Genomic DNA, 16,924 nt, shown 5'->3' with positions numbered 1-16,924 from the left:
CACCATATAATTAATTATATTCATTATATTTCTACATGTATCACCATCAGCGCAGTCAGTGCATCCATACCCCGGATGTGGATGGAACGTAAAACTACACGTCTCATGGCCATTGGACCCATGTTGGATCTAAAAGGTGGTTTGGGGTTGTATTTGCTTTCCCTGTGACTTTGGTCCTTGTTTGCTCAGCCTCGCCACCCCTGTCTTTGTTTTTCTATGCATATCCACCCCTTTCTACCAGAGAGAACTCCCCATGCGTCACGGAACGTTCTGGTCTTAATTAAAGCCATATTGAGAAAAAGCATAAATCCAGCCCTCCTCTCCTGTTGTTTTCACTCTCTCCATCTCGGGACGTGGGGGTTGTGTGGCGTATTGGTTCGGTATCGTAGACTGAGGTACTGGAGAGAAATAGTTACGTTTTAACCAGCGTGTTGGACTTTAAACACGTATTTTCTTCAGGAGGACAGTTTCATTAGGAAGCGCAATGTCTGGGCTTAAGGTAAGGACTAAAGGAGGAACAACTTCCGTAAATATTACCTCCATTTATGATGAACATAAGTTCAGGTTATTTTTTTTGCAGAGGGCTGTTATTTCTCATAAATTGTTCTTAATTTAAAATAAGAAATGCTGACATATGGGAACGATAAGCATATATATCGTTTTTTTTAGCTTTCAATCGCATCAACAAATGTCCGAAATCTCATGATATGCAATGCAAGACTAAACTGTGTTTTGCATAAGTAAACTGTGTTTTATAAATCTGGAGCATACTGCCACCTTCAAGCTGTGCGCTGAAGGGGCGTCCCCTTATGTCCAATCAGCGCGCGGCGTTTAGCAGCTGCCCAGGTGCTCCGGAGCGGCTTGTGGAACTCAGAGTTCTGAGGTTGTGCCACCATTGTGCAACTCATGTTTCATTCAGCCACTGTCATTTATTGAGAATTTGAGCATCATTATTCCACACCAAGTGAACTACAATGCAAGGAATGTAATCACGTGAGCGCGCGCATAACTGCAAAAAGACGCTTGCGCTTTTGCAGACCCGCGATGACTCAGCACAATTTTTTTGTGCGTGCGCCAAGTTCCAAGCGTAGGCTACTGTGAGAGGAGAAAGAGAGAAAACGGGGTCGTGCTGCTGTGGCGTTGCATGGCTACATCAGAAAAGTCACGTAGTGTGCCAAGTATGTGCCAAAATGTACACCGTCCCCTCGCCCATACCCGGGCGCGAACCAGGGACCATCTGCACACATCAACAACAGTCACCCACGAAGCATCGTTACCCATTGCTCCACAAAAGGCACGGCCATTGGAGAGCAAGGGGAACTACTACTTCAAGGTCTCAGAGCAAGTGACGTCACCGATTGAAACGCTATTTAGCGTGAACACCGCTAACTCGCTAACCATTTCACACCCGTTACATATGCAAACAGATGACACAACTAATCTGAGCATAAAAGCTACATGTTAGGTAAAATATTGGTCCCATGTTTCATGTGCTGAAATACAAGATCCTATATAATTTCCATAAGTACAAAAAGCTTATTTCTCTCAAATTCTGTGCACAAATTTGTTTGGGTCTGTTAGTGAGCATTTCTCATTCGCCAAGATAATCCATTCACCTGACAGGTGTGGCATATCAATATGCTGATTAAACAGCAGGATCATTACACAGGTGCACTTTGTGCTGGGGACAATTAAAGGCCACTTTATAATGTGCAGTTTTGTCACAACACAATGCCACAGATGTATCAAGTTTTGAGGGAGCGTGCAATTGGCATGCTGACTGCAGGAATGTCCACCAGAGCAGTTGCCAGAGAATGTCATGTTAATTTCTCGACCATAAGCCACCTCCAACATCGTTTTAGAGAATTTGTCAGTACGTCCAACCGGCCTCACATCCGCAGACTACGTGTAACCACGCCAGCCCAAGACCTCCCATCCATCTATCTTTTTTACTTGCGGGATCATCTGAGACCAGCTACCCAGACAGCTGATGAGACTGTGGGTTTGCACAACCGAAGAATTTCTGCCCAAACTGTCAGAAACCATCTCAGGGAAGCTCATCTGCGTGCTCGTCGTCCTCGCCAGGGTCTTGACCTGACTGCAGTTCAGCGTCGTAACCCATTTCAGTGGGAAAATGTTCACCTTCGACGGCCACTGGCACGCTGGAGAAGTGAGCTCTTCATGGAGTAATCCTGGTTTTAACTGTACCAGGCAGCTGGTCGACGGCGTGTATGGCTTCGTGTGGGCGAGCGGTTTGCTTATGTCAATTTTGTGAACAGATTGCCTCATGGTGGTGGTGTGTTTATAATATGGGCAGGCATTAGCTACAGAAAACAAACACAATTGCATTTGATCCAGTTGAATGCACAGATACCATGATGAAATACCGTGACGAGGCCCATTGTCGTGCCATTAATTCACCGCCATCACATCATGTTTCAGCATGATAATGCACGGCCCCATGTCGCTAGGATCTGTACACAATTCCTGGAAGCTGAAAATGTCCCAGTTCTTCCATGGCCTGCATACTCACCAGACATGTCACCCATTGAGCATGTTTGGGATGCTCTGGATCGACCGGTATGACCGCGTGCTCCAGTTCCTGCCAATATCCAGGAACTTCACACAGCCATTGAAGAGTGGGACAACATTCAACAGGCTACAATCAACAGCCTGATCAACTCTATGCAAAGGACATGAGGCAAATGGTCACACCAGATACTGACTGGTTTTCTGAGCCACTCCCCTACTTTTTTTTTTAAAGGTATCTGTGAACAACAGATGCATATCTGTATTCCCAGATGTGCGATCCATAGATTAGAGCCTAATTATTTTATTTCAATTGACTGATTTCCTTATATGAACTGTAACTCAGTAAAATCTTTTAAATTGTTGCATTTATATTTTTGTACAGTGCATAAGGACTCAACAACATAGACATGATGATGTCATAATATAATGTAATACTGAAGGCAGATGTAAAGTATCACTGTCAACTGTAGCGTCTCTCTCTCAATCTCCTCCAGTACCTGAGTGGGTTTGGGAATGAGTTCTCCTCTGAAGACCCTCGCTGCCCAGGGTCCTTACCTGAGGGACAGGTAACATTCCACACTACACCTCACCTGTTATACAACACCACCCCTTAAAACACACCTGTATAGCCTACATTGTAGGTTCTGTAGCCCCTGCTAACACCCCTCACACCTCCGTTACCCCCTCTGGGATGTTGAACCCAGCTCTGCTGTGTCTCTCCAGAACAACCCTCAGGTGTGTCCCTATGGCCTCTATGCTGAACAACTCTCTGGCTCCGCCTTCACCTGCCCACGGCCAACCAATAAGAGGAGGTATCCAGTCATTTAATAGCGATTGGCAGGAATGTATCCTCCTTTCAATGGTCCTCAGATGATGTGTACAGCAAATACATTTTATGCACTTATTCATAGACATGCACACAGACGAACACACGGTCTTTGCTAACTTTCTTTCCTCGATTCTACAGCTGGTTGTACCGTATCCTGCCGTCCGTGCGCCACAAGCCCTACACCGCAATGCACTGTGGGAACCTAACAGAGAACTGGGACGAAGTGGAACCTGACCCTAACCAGGTACAGAGAGAAAGAGAGCGAGAGAAGATAAACAGGGGAAATTAAGACTCAACATTTAAAAATATTTCCTTTTCGTAGCTCCGATGGATGCCGTTCACCATCCCCAAATCCTCCGAGAAGAAAGTGGACTTTGTGACGGTAAAACATAATCCCTCCTTCACTCAGTCCTCTGGTTTTACTTGGTATCAAATAGCTGTTTCTGCTGAATAGCTTGCAATCTGTCCTGGGTCTGATTGGTTCTCCCATCTGTCAATCATAGGGTCTGCACACCCTATGTGGAGCAGGAGACACCAAGTCCCGCAATGGGATCGGCATCCACATGTTCACCTGCAACACCTCCATGGTTGACAGGTGTGTGGTGTGTGTGTGGTGATCATCTCTCCCATAATTGAGCTTTACAACTCTGAGCCTCATGTCAACAATTTTATGTGGTCTCTGCTTTTCAGGTGTTTCAACAATTCAGATGGAGATTTCCTTATTGGTCAGTCAAATATGCTGTTTTTTTAGTAAACATGTTGAGTTAATGAGCAATAAGTAAGTACCCCCATTCTCTCTCTCAGTGCCCCAGCAGGGGGAGATTCTGATCACTACAGAGTTTGGGAAGTTGATGGTGGAACCCAATGAGATCTGTGTCATCCAGGTGAGACTGCAGCACCAGAGAACTTAAGCCTGTCGATCTTGACAGCTCTCAACAACAAAACCATGCTTCACATGAATCCCGCCCACTGTCAACCTTCACCCTGTGATAATCACTGTCACCTGTAACTGCCAACCTTCACCTGTAACTGTCAACCTGTAACTGTCAACCTGTAACTGTCAACCTGTAATGTCAACCATCACCTGTAACTGTCAACCTGTAACTGTCAACTTGCAACGTTCAACCTGCCACTGTCAAACTTCACCTGAACTGTCAACCTGTAACTTTCAATCTTCACCTGTAACTTTCAACCCTCACCTGTAACTGCCAACCCTCACCTGTAACTGCCAACCCTCACCTGTAACTGTCAACCTACAACTGTCAACCTTCACCTGCAACCCTCACCTGTAACTGCCAACCCTCACCTGTAACTGCCAACCCTCACCTACAACTGTCAACCTACAACTGTCAACCTTCACCTGCAACCCTCACCTGTAACTGCCAACCCTCACCTGTAACTGCCAACCCTCACCTACAACTGTCAACCTTCACCTGCAACCTTCACCTGTAACTGCCAACCCTCACCTACAACTGTCAACCTACAACTGTCAACCTTCACCTGCAACCCTCACCTGTAACTGCCAACCCTCACCTGTAACTGCCAACCCTCACCTACAACTGTCAACCTTCACCTGCAACCTTCACCTGTAACTGCCAACCCTCACCTGCAACCCTCACCTGTAACTGTCAACCTGTAACTTTCAACCTGCAACTGTCAACCTTCACCTGCAACCTGTAACTTTCAACCTGTAACTGTCAAACCTTCACCTGTCCCCTCGCATATATCTGTATGTCCCTTGTGTACTGCAGCAAGGAATGCGTTTCAGTGTGAATGTGTTCGGGGAGACCAGAGGATATGTGTTGGAGGTGTACGGAGCCCACTTTGAGCTTCCCGACCTGGGACCCATAGGTGCGTGTGACACCATTCCTCCTCAACGTGACACCTTGACCCTCCCACCTTTCAACGCTATAACATTTGTGAACCTATCATCTTCCTAGGGGCCAATGGACTGGCCAATCCCAGGGACTTCCTGACTCCGGTAGCGTGGTATGAGGACCGTGAGGTGGCCACAGGCTACACCGTCATCAACAAGTATCAGGGCAAACTGTTCTCCAGCCAACAGGTGTGTACCTGTGCGTGACATGAGTATACGTGTGTCTTTGGGTTCATATATACATGTTCTGTCACAGACATTACAATACACAGCACTATAATTCATGATAGTAGCTTGTAAAATATACATGGGACACCACTAATGTTGGCGATTAGCTATCTAGCCGTCCCAACTCTGAGAATAGCTGCACGTTAACATTGAACTGCCCTCTCCGATTTATTTAATGTAAAATGCCTGACAGTTCTGATCAGCAGGCTCCCGTCTCGGCTCACTTACCAGCCTTAACCAATTATGACAGTTCTGATCAGCAGGCTCCCGTCTCGGCTCACTTACCAGCCTTAACCAATTATGACAGTTCTGATCAGCAGGCTCCCGTCTCGGCTCACTTACCTTAACTCGTCCTGGAGTTCCCGCCAGATACCTACCTGTCTTTTCAGAAGGGGAGAAAAACCTTGCCCGAGTTAACAATTAATTTCAGCATATTTTACAGTGGAATGATTTCCCACCCCGCTCTGAAAGCATCCTGTCGAGCAGGTAATTGGATCGACTCATTTTGTCTGACAGGAGGGGATTTTAAAGACTGGGAAGGGGAGGACGGAGGGTGTGTCTGCGTGTGTGTGTGTTTGTGTGTGTTAGGGAGGGAGGTAACTGTGGAAACACCTGTGTAAGAGGGGATACAGTGTATTGAGGAAGTATTCAGACCCTTTCACTTTTTCCACATTTTGTTAACTTACAGCCTTATTCTAAAATGGATTTTAAAAATGATTTTTATCAATGTACACACAATACCCCATAATGACAAAGCAAAAACAGGTTTTTGCATATGTATTATAAATAAAAAAACAAATCTAATTTACATAAATATTCAGACCCTACTTTATTGAAGCATCTTTGGCAGCGATCACATCCTCAAGTCTTCTTGGGTATGATGCTACAAGCTTTGCACACCTTTATTTGGGTATTTTCTCCCATTCTTCTCTGCAGATTCTCTCAAGGTCTGTCAGGTTGGATGGGGAGAGTCGCTGCAAAGCTACTTTCAGGTCTCTCCAGAGATGTTCGTCCTGGCTCTGGCTGGGCCACTCAAGGACATTCAGAGACTTGTCCCGAAGCCACTCCTACGTTGTCTTGGCTGTGTGCTTAATGTCATTTGTCCTGTTGGAAGGTGAACCTTCACCCCAATCTGAGGTCCAGAGTGCTCTGGAGTAGGTTTTCATCAATGATTTCTCTGTACTTTGCTCTGTTGATATTTCCCTCGATCCTGACTAGTCTCCCAGTCCCTGCCGCTGAAAATCATCCCCACAGCATGATGCTGCCACCACCATGCTTCACCGTAGGGATGGTGGCAGGCTTCCTGCAGACGGGATGCTTGGTATTCAGGCCAAAGAGTTCAATCTTGGTTTCATCAGATCAGAGAATCTTGTTTCTCATGATCTGCGAGTCCTTTAGGTGCCTTTTGGCAAACTCCAAGCGGGCTGTTTTACAGGTGGACTCCAGTCAAGTTGTAGAAACATCTCAATGATGATCAGTGTAAACGGGATGCACCCGAGTTCAATTTCGAGTCTCTAGGAAAAGGGTCTGAATTCTTATGTAAATTAGGTGTTTATTTTATATTTAATACATTTGCAAATATTTCTAAAAACAGTTTTTGCTTTGTCATTATGGGGTATTATGTGTAGATTGATGATGAAAAACATACATTTGTATCAATTTTAGAACAAGGCTGTAACAATAACAAAATGTGTAAAAAGTGATGAGATCTGAATACTTTCCGAATGCCATGTGGATGCATGGGATATACAGCGGTCCCCTCTTCCTTTCATTAACCTCTCTCTACCTCTCTCTACCTCTCTCCATCTACCTCTCTACCTCTCTCCATCTACCTCTCTACCTCTCTCTCTCTACCTCTCTCCATCTACCTCTCTACCTCTCTCCATCCACCTCTCTACCTCTCTCTCTCTACCTCTCTCCATCTACCTCTCTACCTCTCTCCATCTACCTCTCTACCTCTCTACCTCTCTCCATCTACCTCTCTACCTCTCTCCATCTACCTCTCTACCTCTCTACCTCTCTCCATCTACCTCTCTACCTCTCTCCATCTACCTCTCTACCTCTCTCCATCTACCTCTCTACCTCTCTCCATCTACCTCTCTACCTCTCTCTATCCACCTCTATACCTCTCTACCTCTCTACCTCTCTCCATATACCTCTCTACCTCTCTCTATCCACCTCTCTACCTCTCTACCTCTCTCCATCTACCTCTCTACCTCTCTACCTCTCTCCATCTACCTCTCTACCTCTCTCTATCCACCTCTCTACCTCTCTACCTCTCTACCTCTCTCCATCTACCTCTCTACCTCTCTCCATCTACCTCTATACCTCTCTCTATCCACCTCTATACCTCTCTACCTCTCTACCTCTCTCCATCTACCTCTCTACCTCTCTCCATCCACCTCTATACCTCTCTCCATCTACCTCTCTACCTCTCTCCATCCACCTCTATACCTCTCTCCATCTACCTCTCTACCTCTCTCCATCTACCTCTCTACCTCTCTCTATCCACCTCTCTACCTCTCTCCATCTACCTCTCTACCTCTCTCTATCCACCTCTCTACCTCTCTCCATCTACCTCTCTACCTCTCTACCTCTCTCCATCCACCTCTATACCTCTCTCCATCTACCTCTCTACCTCTCTCCATCTACCTCTCTACCTCTCTCCATCTACCTCTCTACCTCTCTCCATCTACCTCTCTACCTCTCTCCATCTACCTCTCTACCTCTCTCCATCTACCTCTATACCTCTCTCCATCTACCTCTCTACCTCTCTACCTCTCTACCTCTCTACCTCTCTACCTCTCTCTATCCACCTCTCTACCTCTCTCCATCTACCTCTCTACCTCTCTCTATCCACCTCTCTACCTCTCTACCTCTCTCCATCTACCTCTCTACCTCTCTCCATCTACCTCTCTACCTCTCTCCATCTACCTCTCTACCTCTCTCCATCTACCTCTCTACCTCTCTCCATCTACCTCTCTACCTCTCTCCATCTACCTCTCTACCTCTCTCCATCTACCTCTCTACCTCTCTCCATCTACCTCTCTACCTCTCTCCATCTACCTCTCTACCTCTCTCCATCTACCTCTCTACCTCTCTCCATCTACCTCTCTACCTCTCTCCATCTACCTCTCTACCTCTCTCCATCTACCTCTCTACCTCTCTCCATCTACCTCTCTACCTCTCTCTATCCACCTCTATACCTCTATACCTCTCTACCTCTCTCTATCCACCTCTCTACCTCTCTCTATCCACCTCTCTACCTCTCTCTATCTACCTCTCTACCTCTCTACCTCTCTCCATCTACCTCTCTACCTCTCTACCTCTCTCCATCTACCTCTACCTCTCTACCTCTCTCCATCTACCTCTCTACCTCTCTCCATCTACCTCTCTACCTCTCTACCTCTCTCTATCCACCTCTCTACCTCTCTCTATCCACCTCTATACCTCTCTACCTCTCTCTATCCACCTCTCTACCTCTCTCTATCCACCTCTCTACCTCTCTCTATCCACCTCTCTACCTCTCTCTATCTACCTCTCTACCTCTCTACCTCTCTACCTCTCTACCTCTCTACCTCTCTCCATCTACCTCTCTACCTCTCTCCATCTACCTCTCTACCTCTCTCCATCTACCTCTCTACCTCTCTCTATCCACCTCTATACCTCTCTACCTCTCTACCTCTCTCCATATACCTCTCTACCTCTCTCTATCCACCTCTCTACCTCTCTCTATCCACCTCTATACCTCTCTACCTCTCTCTATCCACCTCTCTACCTCTCTCTATCCACCTCTCTACCTCTCTCTATCCACCTCTCTCCATCTACCTCTCTACCTCTCTCCATCTACCTCTCTACCTCTCTACCTCTCTCCATCTACCTCTCTACCTCTCTCTATCCACCTCTATACCTCTCTACCTCTCTACCTCTCTCTATCCACCTCTCTACCTCTCTCTATCCACCTCTCTACCTCTCTCCATCCACCTCTCTACCTCTCTCCATCTACCTCTCTACCTCTCTCTATCCACCTCTATACCTCTCTACCTCTCTCCATCCACCTCTCTACCTCTCTCTATCCACCTCTATACCTCTCTACCTCTCTCCATCCACCTCTCTACCTCTCTCCATCTACCTCTCTACCTCTCTCCATCTACCTCTCTACCTCTCTCTATCCACCTCTATACCTCTCTACCTCTCTACCTCTCTCCATATACCTCTCTACCTCTCTCTATCCACCTCTCTACCTCTCTCCATCCACCTCTCTACCTCTCTCCATCTACCTCTCTACCTCTATACCTCTCTCCATCTACCTCTCTACCTCTCTACCTCTCTCCATCTACCTCTCTACCTCTCTACCTCTCTCTATCCACCTCTCTACCTCTCTCCATCTACCTCTCTACCTCTCTCTATCCACCTCTCTACCTCTCTACCTCTCTCCATCTACCTCTATACCTCTCTACCTCTCTCTATCCACCTCTATACCTCTCTACCTCTCTACCTCTCTCCATCTACCTCTCTCTATCCACCTCTATACCTCTCTACCTCTCTACCTCTCTCTATCCACCTCTATACCTCTCTACCTCTCTCCATCCACCTCTCTACCTCTCTCCATCTACCTCTCTACCTCTCTCTATCCACCTCTATACCTCTCTACCTCTCTCCATCCACCTCTCTACCTCTCTCCATCCACCTCTCTACCTCTCTCCATCCACCTCTATACCTCTCTCTATCCACCTCTATACCTCTCTCCATCCACCTCTATACCTCTCTACCTCTCTCCATCTACCTCTCTCTATCCACCTCTATACCTCTCTCTATCCACCTCTATACCTCTATACCTCTCTACCTCTCTCCATCCACCTCTCTACCTCTCTCCATCCACCTCTATACCTCTATACCTCTCTACCTCTCTCCATCCACCTCTATACCTCTCTCCATCCACCTCTATACCTCTCTCCATCCACCTCTATACCTCTCTCTATCCACCTCTCTACCTCTCTCCATCCACCTCTATACCTCTCTCTATCCACCTCTATACCTCTCTCTATCCACCTCTACCACTCTCTACCTCTCTCTATCCACCTCTATACCTCTCTCTATCCACCTCTCTACCTCTCTCCATCCACCTCTCTACCTCTCTCTATCCACCTCTATACCTCTCTCCATCCACCTCTATACCTCTACTCCATCCACCTCTATACCTCTCTCTATCCACCTCTCTACCTCTCCATCCACCTCTATACCTCTCTCTATCCACCTCTATACCTCTCTCCATCTACCTCTCTACCTCTCTATCCACCTCTATACCTCTCCATCCACCTCTCTACCTCTCTCCATCCACCTCTATACCTCTCTCTATCCACCTCTATACCTCTCTCCATCCACCTCTATACCTCTCTACCTCTCTCCATCCACCTCTCTACCTCTCTCCATCCACCTCTATACCTCTCTCCATCCACCTCTATACCTCTCTCTATCCACCTCTATACCTCTCTCTATCCACCTCTCTACCTCTCTCCATCTACCTCTCTACCTCTCTCTATCCACCTCTATACCTCTCTACCTCTCTCCATCCACCTCTCTACCTCTCTCCATCTACCTCTCTACCTCTCTCTATCCACCTCTATACCTCTCTCTATCCACCTCTATACCTCTCTACCTCTCTCCATCCACCTCTCTACCTCTCTCTATCCACCTCTATACCTCTCTACCTCTCTCCATCCACCTCTCTACCTCTCTCCATCCACCTCTATACCTCTCTCCATCCACCTCTATACCTCTCTCTATCCACCTCTATACCTCTCTCTATCCACCTCTATACCTCTCTCCATCCACCTCTCTACCTCTCTCCATCTACCTCTCTACCTCTCTCCATCCACCTCTATACCTCCTACCTCTCTCCATCCACCTCTATACCTCTCTCTATCCACCTCTATACCTCTCTCTATCCACCTCTATACCTCTCTCCATCCACCTCTATACCTCTCTCTATCCACCTCTATACCTCTCTCCATCCACCTCTCTACCTCTCTCCATCTACCTCTCTACCTCTCTCTATCCACCTCTCTACCTCTATACCTCTCTCCATCTACCTCTCTACCTCTCTACCTCTCTCCATCTACCTCTCTACCTCTCTACCTCTCTCTATCCACCTCTCTACCTCTCTCCATCTACCTCTCTACCTCTCTCTATCCACCTCTCTACCTCTCTACCTCTCTCCATCTACCTCTATACCTCTCTACCTCTCTCTATCCACCTCTATACCTCTCTACCTCTCTACCTCTCTCCATCTACCTCTCTCTATCCACCTCTATACCTCTCTACCTCTCTACCTCTCTCTATCCACCTCTATCCACCTCTCTACCTCTCTCCATCCACCTCTCTACCTCTCTCCATCTACCTCTCTACCTCTCTCTATCCACCTCTATACCTCTCTACCTCTCTCCATCCACCTCTCTACCTCTCTCCATCCACCTCTCTACCTCTCTCCATCCACCTCTATACCTCTCTCTATCCACCTCTATACCTCTCTCCATCCACCTCTATACCTCTCTACCTCTCTCCATCTACCTCTCTCTATCCACCTCTATACCTCTCTCTATCCACCTCTATACCTCTATACCTCTCTACCTCTCTCCATCCACCTCTCTACCTCTCTCCATCCACCTCTATACCTCTATACCTCTCTACCTCTCTCCATCCACCTCTATACCTCTCTCCATCCACCTCTATACCTCTCTCCATCCACCTCTATACCTCTCTCTATCCACCTCTCTACCTCTCTCCATCCACCTCTATACCTCTCTCTATCCACCTCTATACCTCTCTCCATCTACCTCTCTACCTCTCTCTATCCACCTCTATACCTCTCTCCATCCACCTCTCTACCTCTCTCCATCCACCTCTATACCTCTCTCTATCCACCTCTATACCTCTCTCCATCCACCTCTATACCTCTACCTCTCTCCATCCACCTCTCTACCTCTCTCCATCCACCTCTATACCTCTCTCCATCCACCTCTATACCTCTCTCTATCCACCTCTATACCTCTCTCTATCCACCTCTCTACCTCTCTCCATCTACCTCTCTACCTCTCTCTATCCACCTCTATACCTCTCTACCTCTCTCCATCCACCTCTCTACCTCTCTCCATCTACCTCTCTACCTCTCTCTATCCACCTCTATACCTCTCTCTATCCACCTCTATACCTCTCTCTATCCACCTCTATACCTCTCTACCTCTCTCCATCCACCTCTCTACCTCTCTCTATCCACCTCTATACCTCTCTACCTCTCTCCATCCACCTCTCTACCTCTCTCCATCTACCTCTCTACCTCTCTCTATCCACCTCTATACCTCTCTACCTCTCTCCATCCACCTCTCTACCTCTCTCCATCCACCTCTCTACCTCTCTCCATCCACCTCTATACCTCTCTCTATCCACCTCTATACCTCTCTCCATCTACCTCTCTACCTCTCTCCATCTACCTCTCTACCTCTCTCCATCTACCTCTCTACCTCTCTCTATCCACCTCTATACCTCTCTACCTCTCTACCTCTCTCCATATACCTCTCTACCTCTCTCTATCCACCTCTCTACCTCTCTACCTCTCTCCATCTACCTCTCTACCTCTCTACCTCTCTCCATCTACCTCTCTACCTCTCTCTATCCACCTCTCTACCTCTCTACCTCTCTCCATCTACCTCTCTACCTCTCTCCATCTACCTCTCTACCTCTCTCCATCTACCTCTCTACCTCTCTCCATCTACCTCTATACCTCTCTATCCACCTCTATACCTCTCTACCTCTCTACCTCTCTCCATCTACCTCTCTACCTCTCCATCCACCTCTATACCTCTCTCCATCTCCTCTCTACCTCTCTCCATCCACCTCTATACCTCTCTCCCATCTACCTCTCTACCTCTCTCCATCTACCTCTCTACCTCTCTCTATCCACCTCTCTACCTCTCTCCATCTACCTCTCTACCTCTCTCTATCCACCTCTCTACCTCTCTCCATCTACCTCTCTACCTCTACCTCTCTCATCCACCTCTATACCTCTCTCCATCTACCTCTCTCCACCTCTCTCCATCCACCTCTATACCTCTCTCCATCCACCTCTCTACCTCTCTCCATCTACCTCTCTACCTCTCTCCATCTACCTCTCTCCTCTCCATCTACCTCTATACCTCTCTCCATCTACCTCTCTCCATCCTCTCTACTCTCTCCATCTATCCACCTCTCTACCTCTCTCCACCTCTACCTCTCCATCTACCTCTCTCCATCCATCTATCCACTCTCTATCCACCCTCTACCTCTCTCCATCTACCTCTCTACCTCTCTCCATCTACCTCTCTACCTCTCTCCATCTACCTCTCTACCTCTCTCCATCTACCTCTCTACCTCTCTCCATCTACCTCTATACCTCTATCCATCTACCTCTCTACCTCTCTCCATCTACCTCTCTATCCCACTCTCTCCACCTCTCTCCATCTACCTCTCTACCTCTCTCCATCTACCTCCCTCTCTCTATCCACCTCTATACCTCTCTATCCACCTCTATACCTCCATCCACCTCTCTACCTCTCTCCATCTACCTCTCTACCTCTCTCTCTCTCTATACCTCTCCATCTACTCTATACCTCTCTCCTCTCTCCATCCACCTCTATACCTCTCTCCATCCACCTCTCTCCATCCACCTCTCTACCTCTCTCCATCTACCTCTCTACCTCTCTCCATCTACCTCTCCACCTCCTCTCTCTATCCACCTCTATACCTCTCTCTATCCACCTCTATACCTCTACTCCATCCACCTCTATACCTCTCTCCATCCACCTCTATACCTCTCTCCATCCACCTCTATACCTCTCTCCATCCACCTCTATACCTCCATCCACCTCTATACCTCTCTCCATCCACCTCTATACCTCTCTCCATCCACCTCTATACCTCTCTCCATCCACCTCTCTCCATCCACCTACTTCTCCTATCCACCTCTATACCTCTCCATCCACCTCTATACCTCCATCCACCTCTATACATCCACCTCTATACCTCTCTCCATCCACCTCTATACCTCTCTCCATCCACCTCTATACCTCTCTCCATCCACCTCTATACCTCTCTCCATCCACCTCTATACCTCTCTCCATCCACCTCTCTACCTCTCTCCATCCACCTCTCTACCTCTCTCCATCCACCTCTCTACCTCTCTCCATCCACCTCTCTACCTCTCTACCTCTCTCCATCCACCTCTCTACCTCTCTCCCTCTCTCCATCCACCTCTCTACCTCTCTCTATCCACCTCTCTTTCTCTTAGTCATCTCTGGGTTCGGACTGGGTGTTGGGGCTTGCACTTTCTCTCTCCCCCACCTAACGTGTGTGTGGAAGTGGGGGGCAGGTTCCGTCCCTGTCTCGTCCTGCTGTTTGGTCCCCCTGCAGAGAGATCAAATTGCCCAAATTAACGTATTATTTGCTTGACTGGGCCAATATGTTTGTGTTGTGTTTTTTTTTTCTCTCACTCCGTTTTTAATCGAGTCTTGCAGAGTTATCACAGGAACTGTAATGCCCAAGAGATGACCTGCCTTGGGGTACTCCGACCCCCTGGGTGCATGGTGACTGTGTGTGTTTGTACTGCATACGAGTGTGTTAGCAGTGCATTTACGGTGTATGTCTGTGGGAGAGTGCGTGTGTGCTTGCGCACGTTTGAGGGTACATGGGTCAGTCCTAAAGACGGCTTGAGCTGTAATGAATAATATTGATTTTAGAACTACCATTGAATGTCTCTTTCACAGTGACATTATCAGAACTGCTATATAAAATTGCTGTGGTTTTAACAATCAAGATGAAGAAATATCTCTACACCGTCTTCGTGTCTCTCTCTCCACCCCATCTCTCTCCGAGCCGAGGGCCCTGAAAGTTTGGGAAAGTTTGATTGCGAAACCAATTACTGCATAAATACCTGGAGCTGAAGATCACAGCGAATGGGGAGAATGAAAAGAATAGTAGAGAAGGAGAGGAGGCCCACCGTTCCAAATCAGCCCTTATCCTCAGCTTATTTTTTTCCCTTATGCTGGTCTACTTCTGTTTTTCAATTCTGAATATCAAGGTCCCTCTGTCCAGAAATGAAAATTGACTTGAGGTATGGCTATAACTCCAGGTCCAAGGTGCGGTAGGGATGCTGACGCCTGCCTCACCCCTACTGTACATTTGATTATTCTATTCCTTCTTGTGTGATTGCAGAGTTCCTCTCCCTTCAATGTGGTAGCGTGGCATGGAAACTACACTCCATACAAATACAACCTGGACAACTTCATGGTCATCAACTGTGTGGCCTTCGATCACGCGGTGAGAACCTCACACACACACACACACACACACACACACACACACACACACATAAGCATGCATAGACACACACCCCTAACCCTTCCTCTCCTCCATCTGTGCACCAGGATCCTTCCATCTTCACAGTGTTGACGGCCAAGTCCTCTCGTCCAGGAGTTGCCATGGCTGACTTTGTCATCTTCCCCCCGCGCTGGGGAGTGGCCGACCACACCTTCAGACCCCCGTACTACCACAGTACGACCACACACACACTTTAAGAACAAATAACTCAAGCACTCGCTCGTCTTCAGTTCTGATGTTACCGAGAACTTTGTCCTTTTCTGGTATAGCCATCTAGGGACTACCCCAACCTGTCCCTGGTCTCTCTGTAATGCATTTTGTAGTAGTGTGTGTCTGTGTTAGAGCTCCCCCTGTCTGTGTTCCAGGGAACTGTATGAGTGAGTTCATGGGGCTGATCAAGGGCCACTATGAGGCCAAGGAGGAGGGCTTCCAGCCAGGAGGGGGCACTCTCCACAGCACGATGACCCCTCATGGCCCTGACAGAGACTGCTTCGAGAAGAGCAGCACCGCTCTCCTCAAACCAGAGAGGGTGGCCGATGGGACCATGGTAACACACACGTGATGAAATTATAAAACTGTAAATATCAGTGAGCCATCAAGTAACATCCCCTCTCTCTCTCTCAGGCCTTCATGTTTGAGTCGTCGTTCAGCATGGCGGTTACTAAGTGGGGTCTGGAGACGTGTCAGAGGCTGGACAAGAGTTACTACCAGTGCTGGGAGCCGCTACGCAAACACTTCGACCCCAACTGGAGACCAAGCAAACAGTAGAGTAGAGAAGCAGAACAGTCATTGCTTCCCCTAGATCACTTAAGGCATGGAGCAAAGGCCCATAAAGTCAACATCCTGGTCCTCTTTAGCTTCATACCACTATACCGTGGCTCAATTCATTCTATCACTCACAGCCTAATAGTGTTTGGGTAATTGGTGTATGCTTGTTTGACTGACCAGTTCATTGATAAAACGTTATTGGACAAAAGTGAATGAATAAAGATTCCCTGGAAGATGTATTATCATGTTTTCACCACTCTGCTGCTCATGTCACTCACAGC

At 47.6% G+C, this 16,924-nt stretch overlaps 1 protein-coding gene and 1 long non-coding RNA gene across 34 annotated transcripts; one reads left to right on the top strand and one right to left on the bottom strand.

The window, feature by feature from the left end:
• Window positions 1–212: 212 nt before the first annotated feature.
• Window positions 213–16,882, top strand: LOC118376920 (homogentisate 1,2-dioxygenase-like). The gene is made up of 14 exons (XM_035763731.2): window positions 213–499; window positions 3,027–3,098; window positions 3,256–3,344; window positions 3,500–3,605; window positions 3,684–3,743; window positions 3,865–3,956; window positions 4,052–4,086; window positions 4,166–4,245; window positions 5,113–5,212; window positions 5,302–5,426; window positions 15,711–15,815; window positions 15,923–16,049; window positions 16,241–16,422; window positions 16,500–16,882. The coding sequence occupies exons 1-14, from the start codon at window positions 485–487 to the stop codon at window positions 16,641–16,643; spliced, it is 1,332 nt and encodes a 443-aa protein (XP_035619624.1). The 5' UTR covers window positions 213–484; the 3' UTR covers window positions 16,644–16,882.
• LOC127917216 (uncharacterized) lies at window positions 6,587–14,845 on the bottom strand. 33 transcript variants are annotated; one of them, XR_008097055.1, is made up of 7 exons: window positions 14,647–14,769; window positions 12,698–12,889; window positions 12,492–12,667; window positions 12,006–12,139; window positions 10,773–11,300; window positions 9,436–9,533; window positions 6,587–7,651 (listed from the first exon to the last, which is right to left on the bottom strand). It is a non-coding gene; the product is annotated as an uncharacterized LOC127917216 (long non-coding RNA). The 33 variants fall into 33 exon arrangements; XR_008097059.1 differs by having other exon boundaries at window positions 12,492–12,675; window positions 12,750–12,889; XR_008097077.1 differs by having other exon boundaries at window positions 12,492–12,675; window positions 12,824–12,897; window positions 14,611–14,698.
• Window positions 16,883–16,924: the final 42 nt, after the last annotated feature.

This window comes from Oncorhynchus keta, chromosome 4 (assembly GCF_023373465.1).
Source record: "Oncorhynchus keta strain PuntledgeMale-10-30-2019 chromosome 4, Oket_V2, whole genome shotgun sequence".
NCBI lineage: Eukaryota > Metazoa > Chordata > Actinopteri > Salmoniformes > Salmonidae > Oncorhynchus > Oncorhynchus keta.
This window is presented reverse-complemented; position numbering and strand designations above follow the sequence as displayed.

Bases quoted from the DNA above. Each gene is read 5' to 3' on its own strand.
- LOC118376920 (XM_035763731.2), top strand. The intron at 4,087-4,165 runs GTCAGTCAAATA...TCTCTCTCTCAG, and splicing joins AGATGGAGATTTCCTTATTG to TGCCCCAGCAGGGGGAGATT. The intron at 4,246-5,112 runs GTGAGACTGCAG...TGTGTACTGCAG, and splicing joins ATGAGATCTGTGTCATCCAG to CAAGGAATGCGTTTCAGTGT.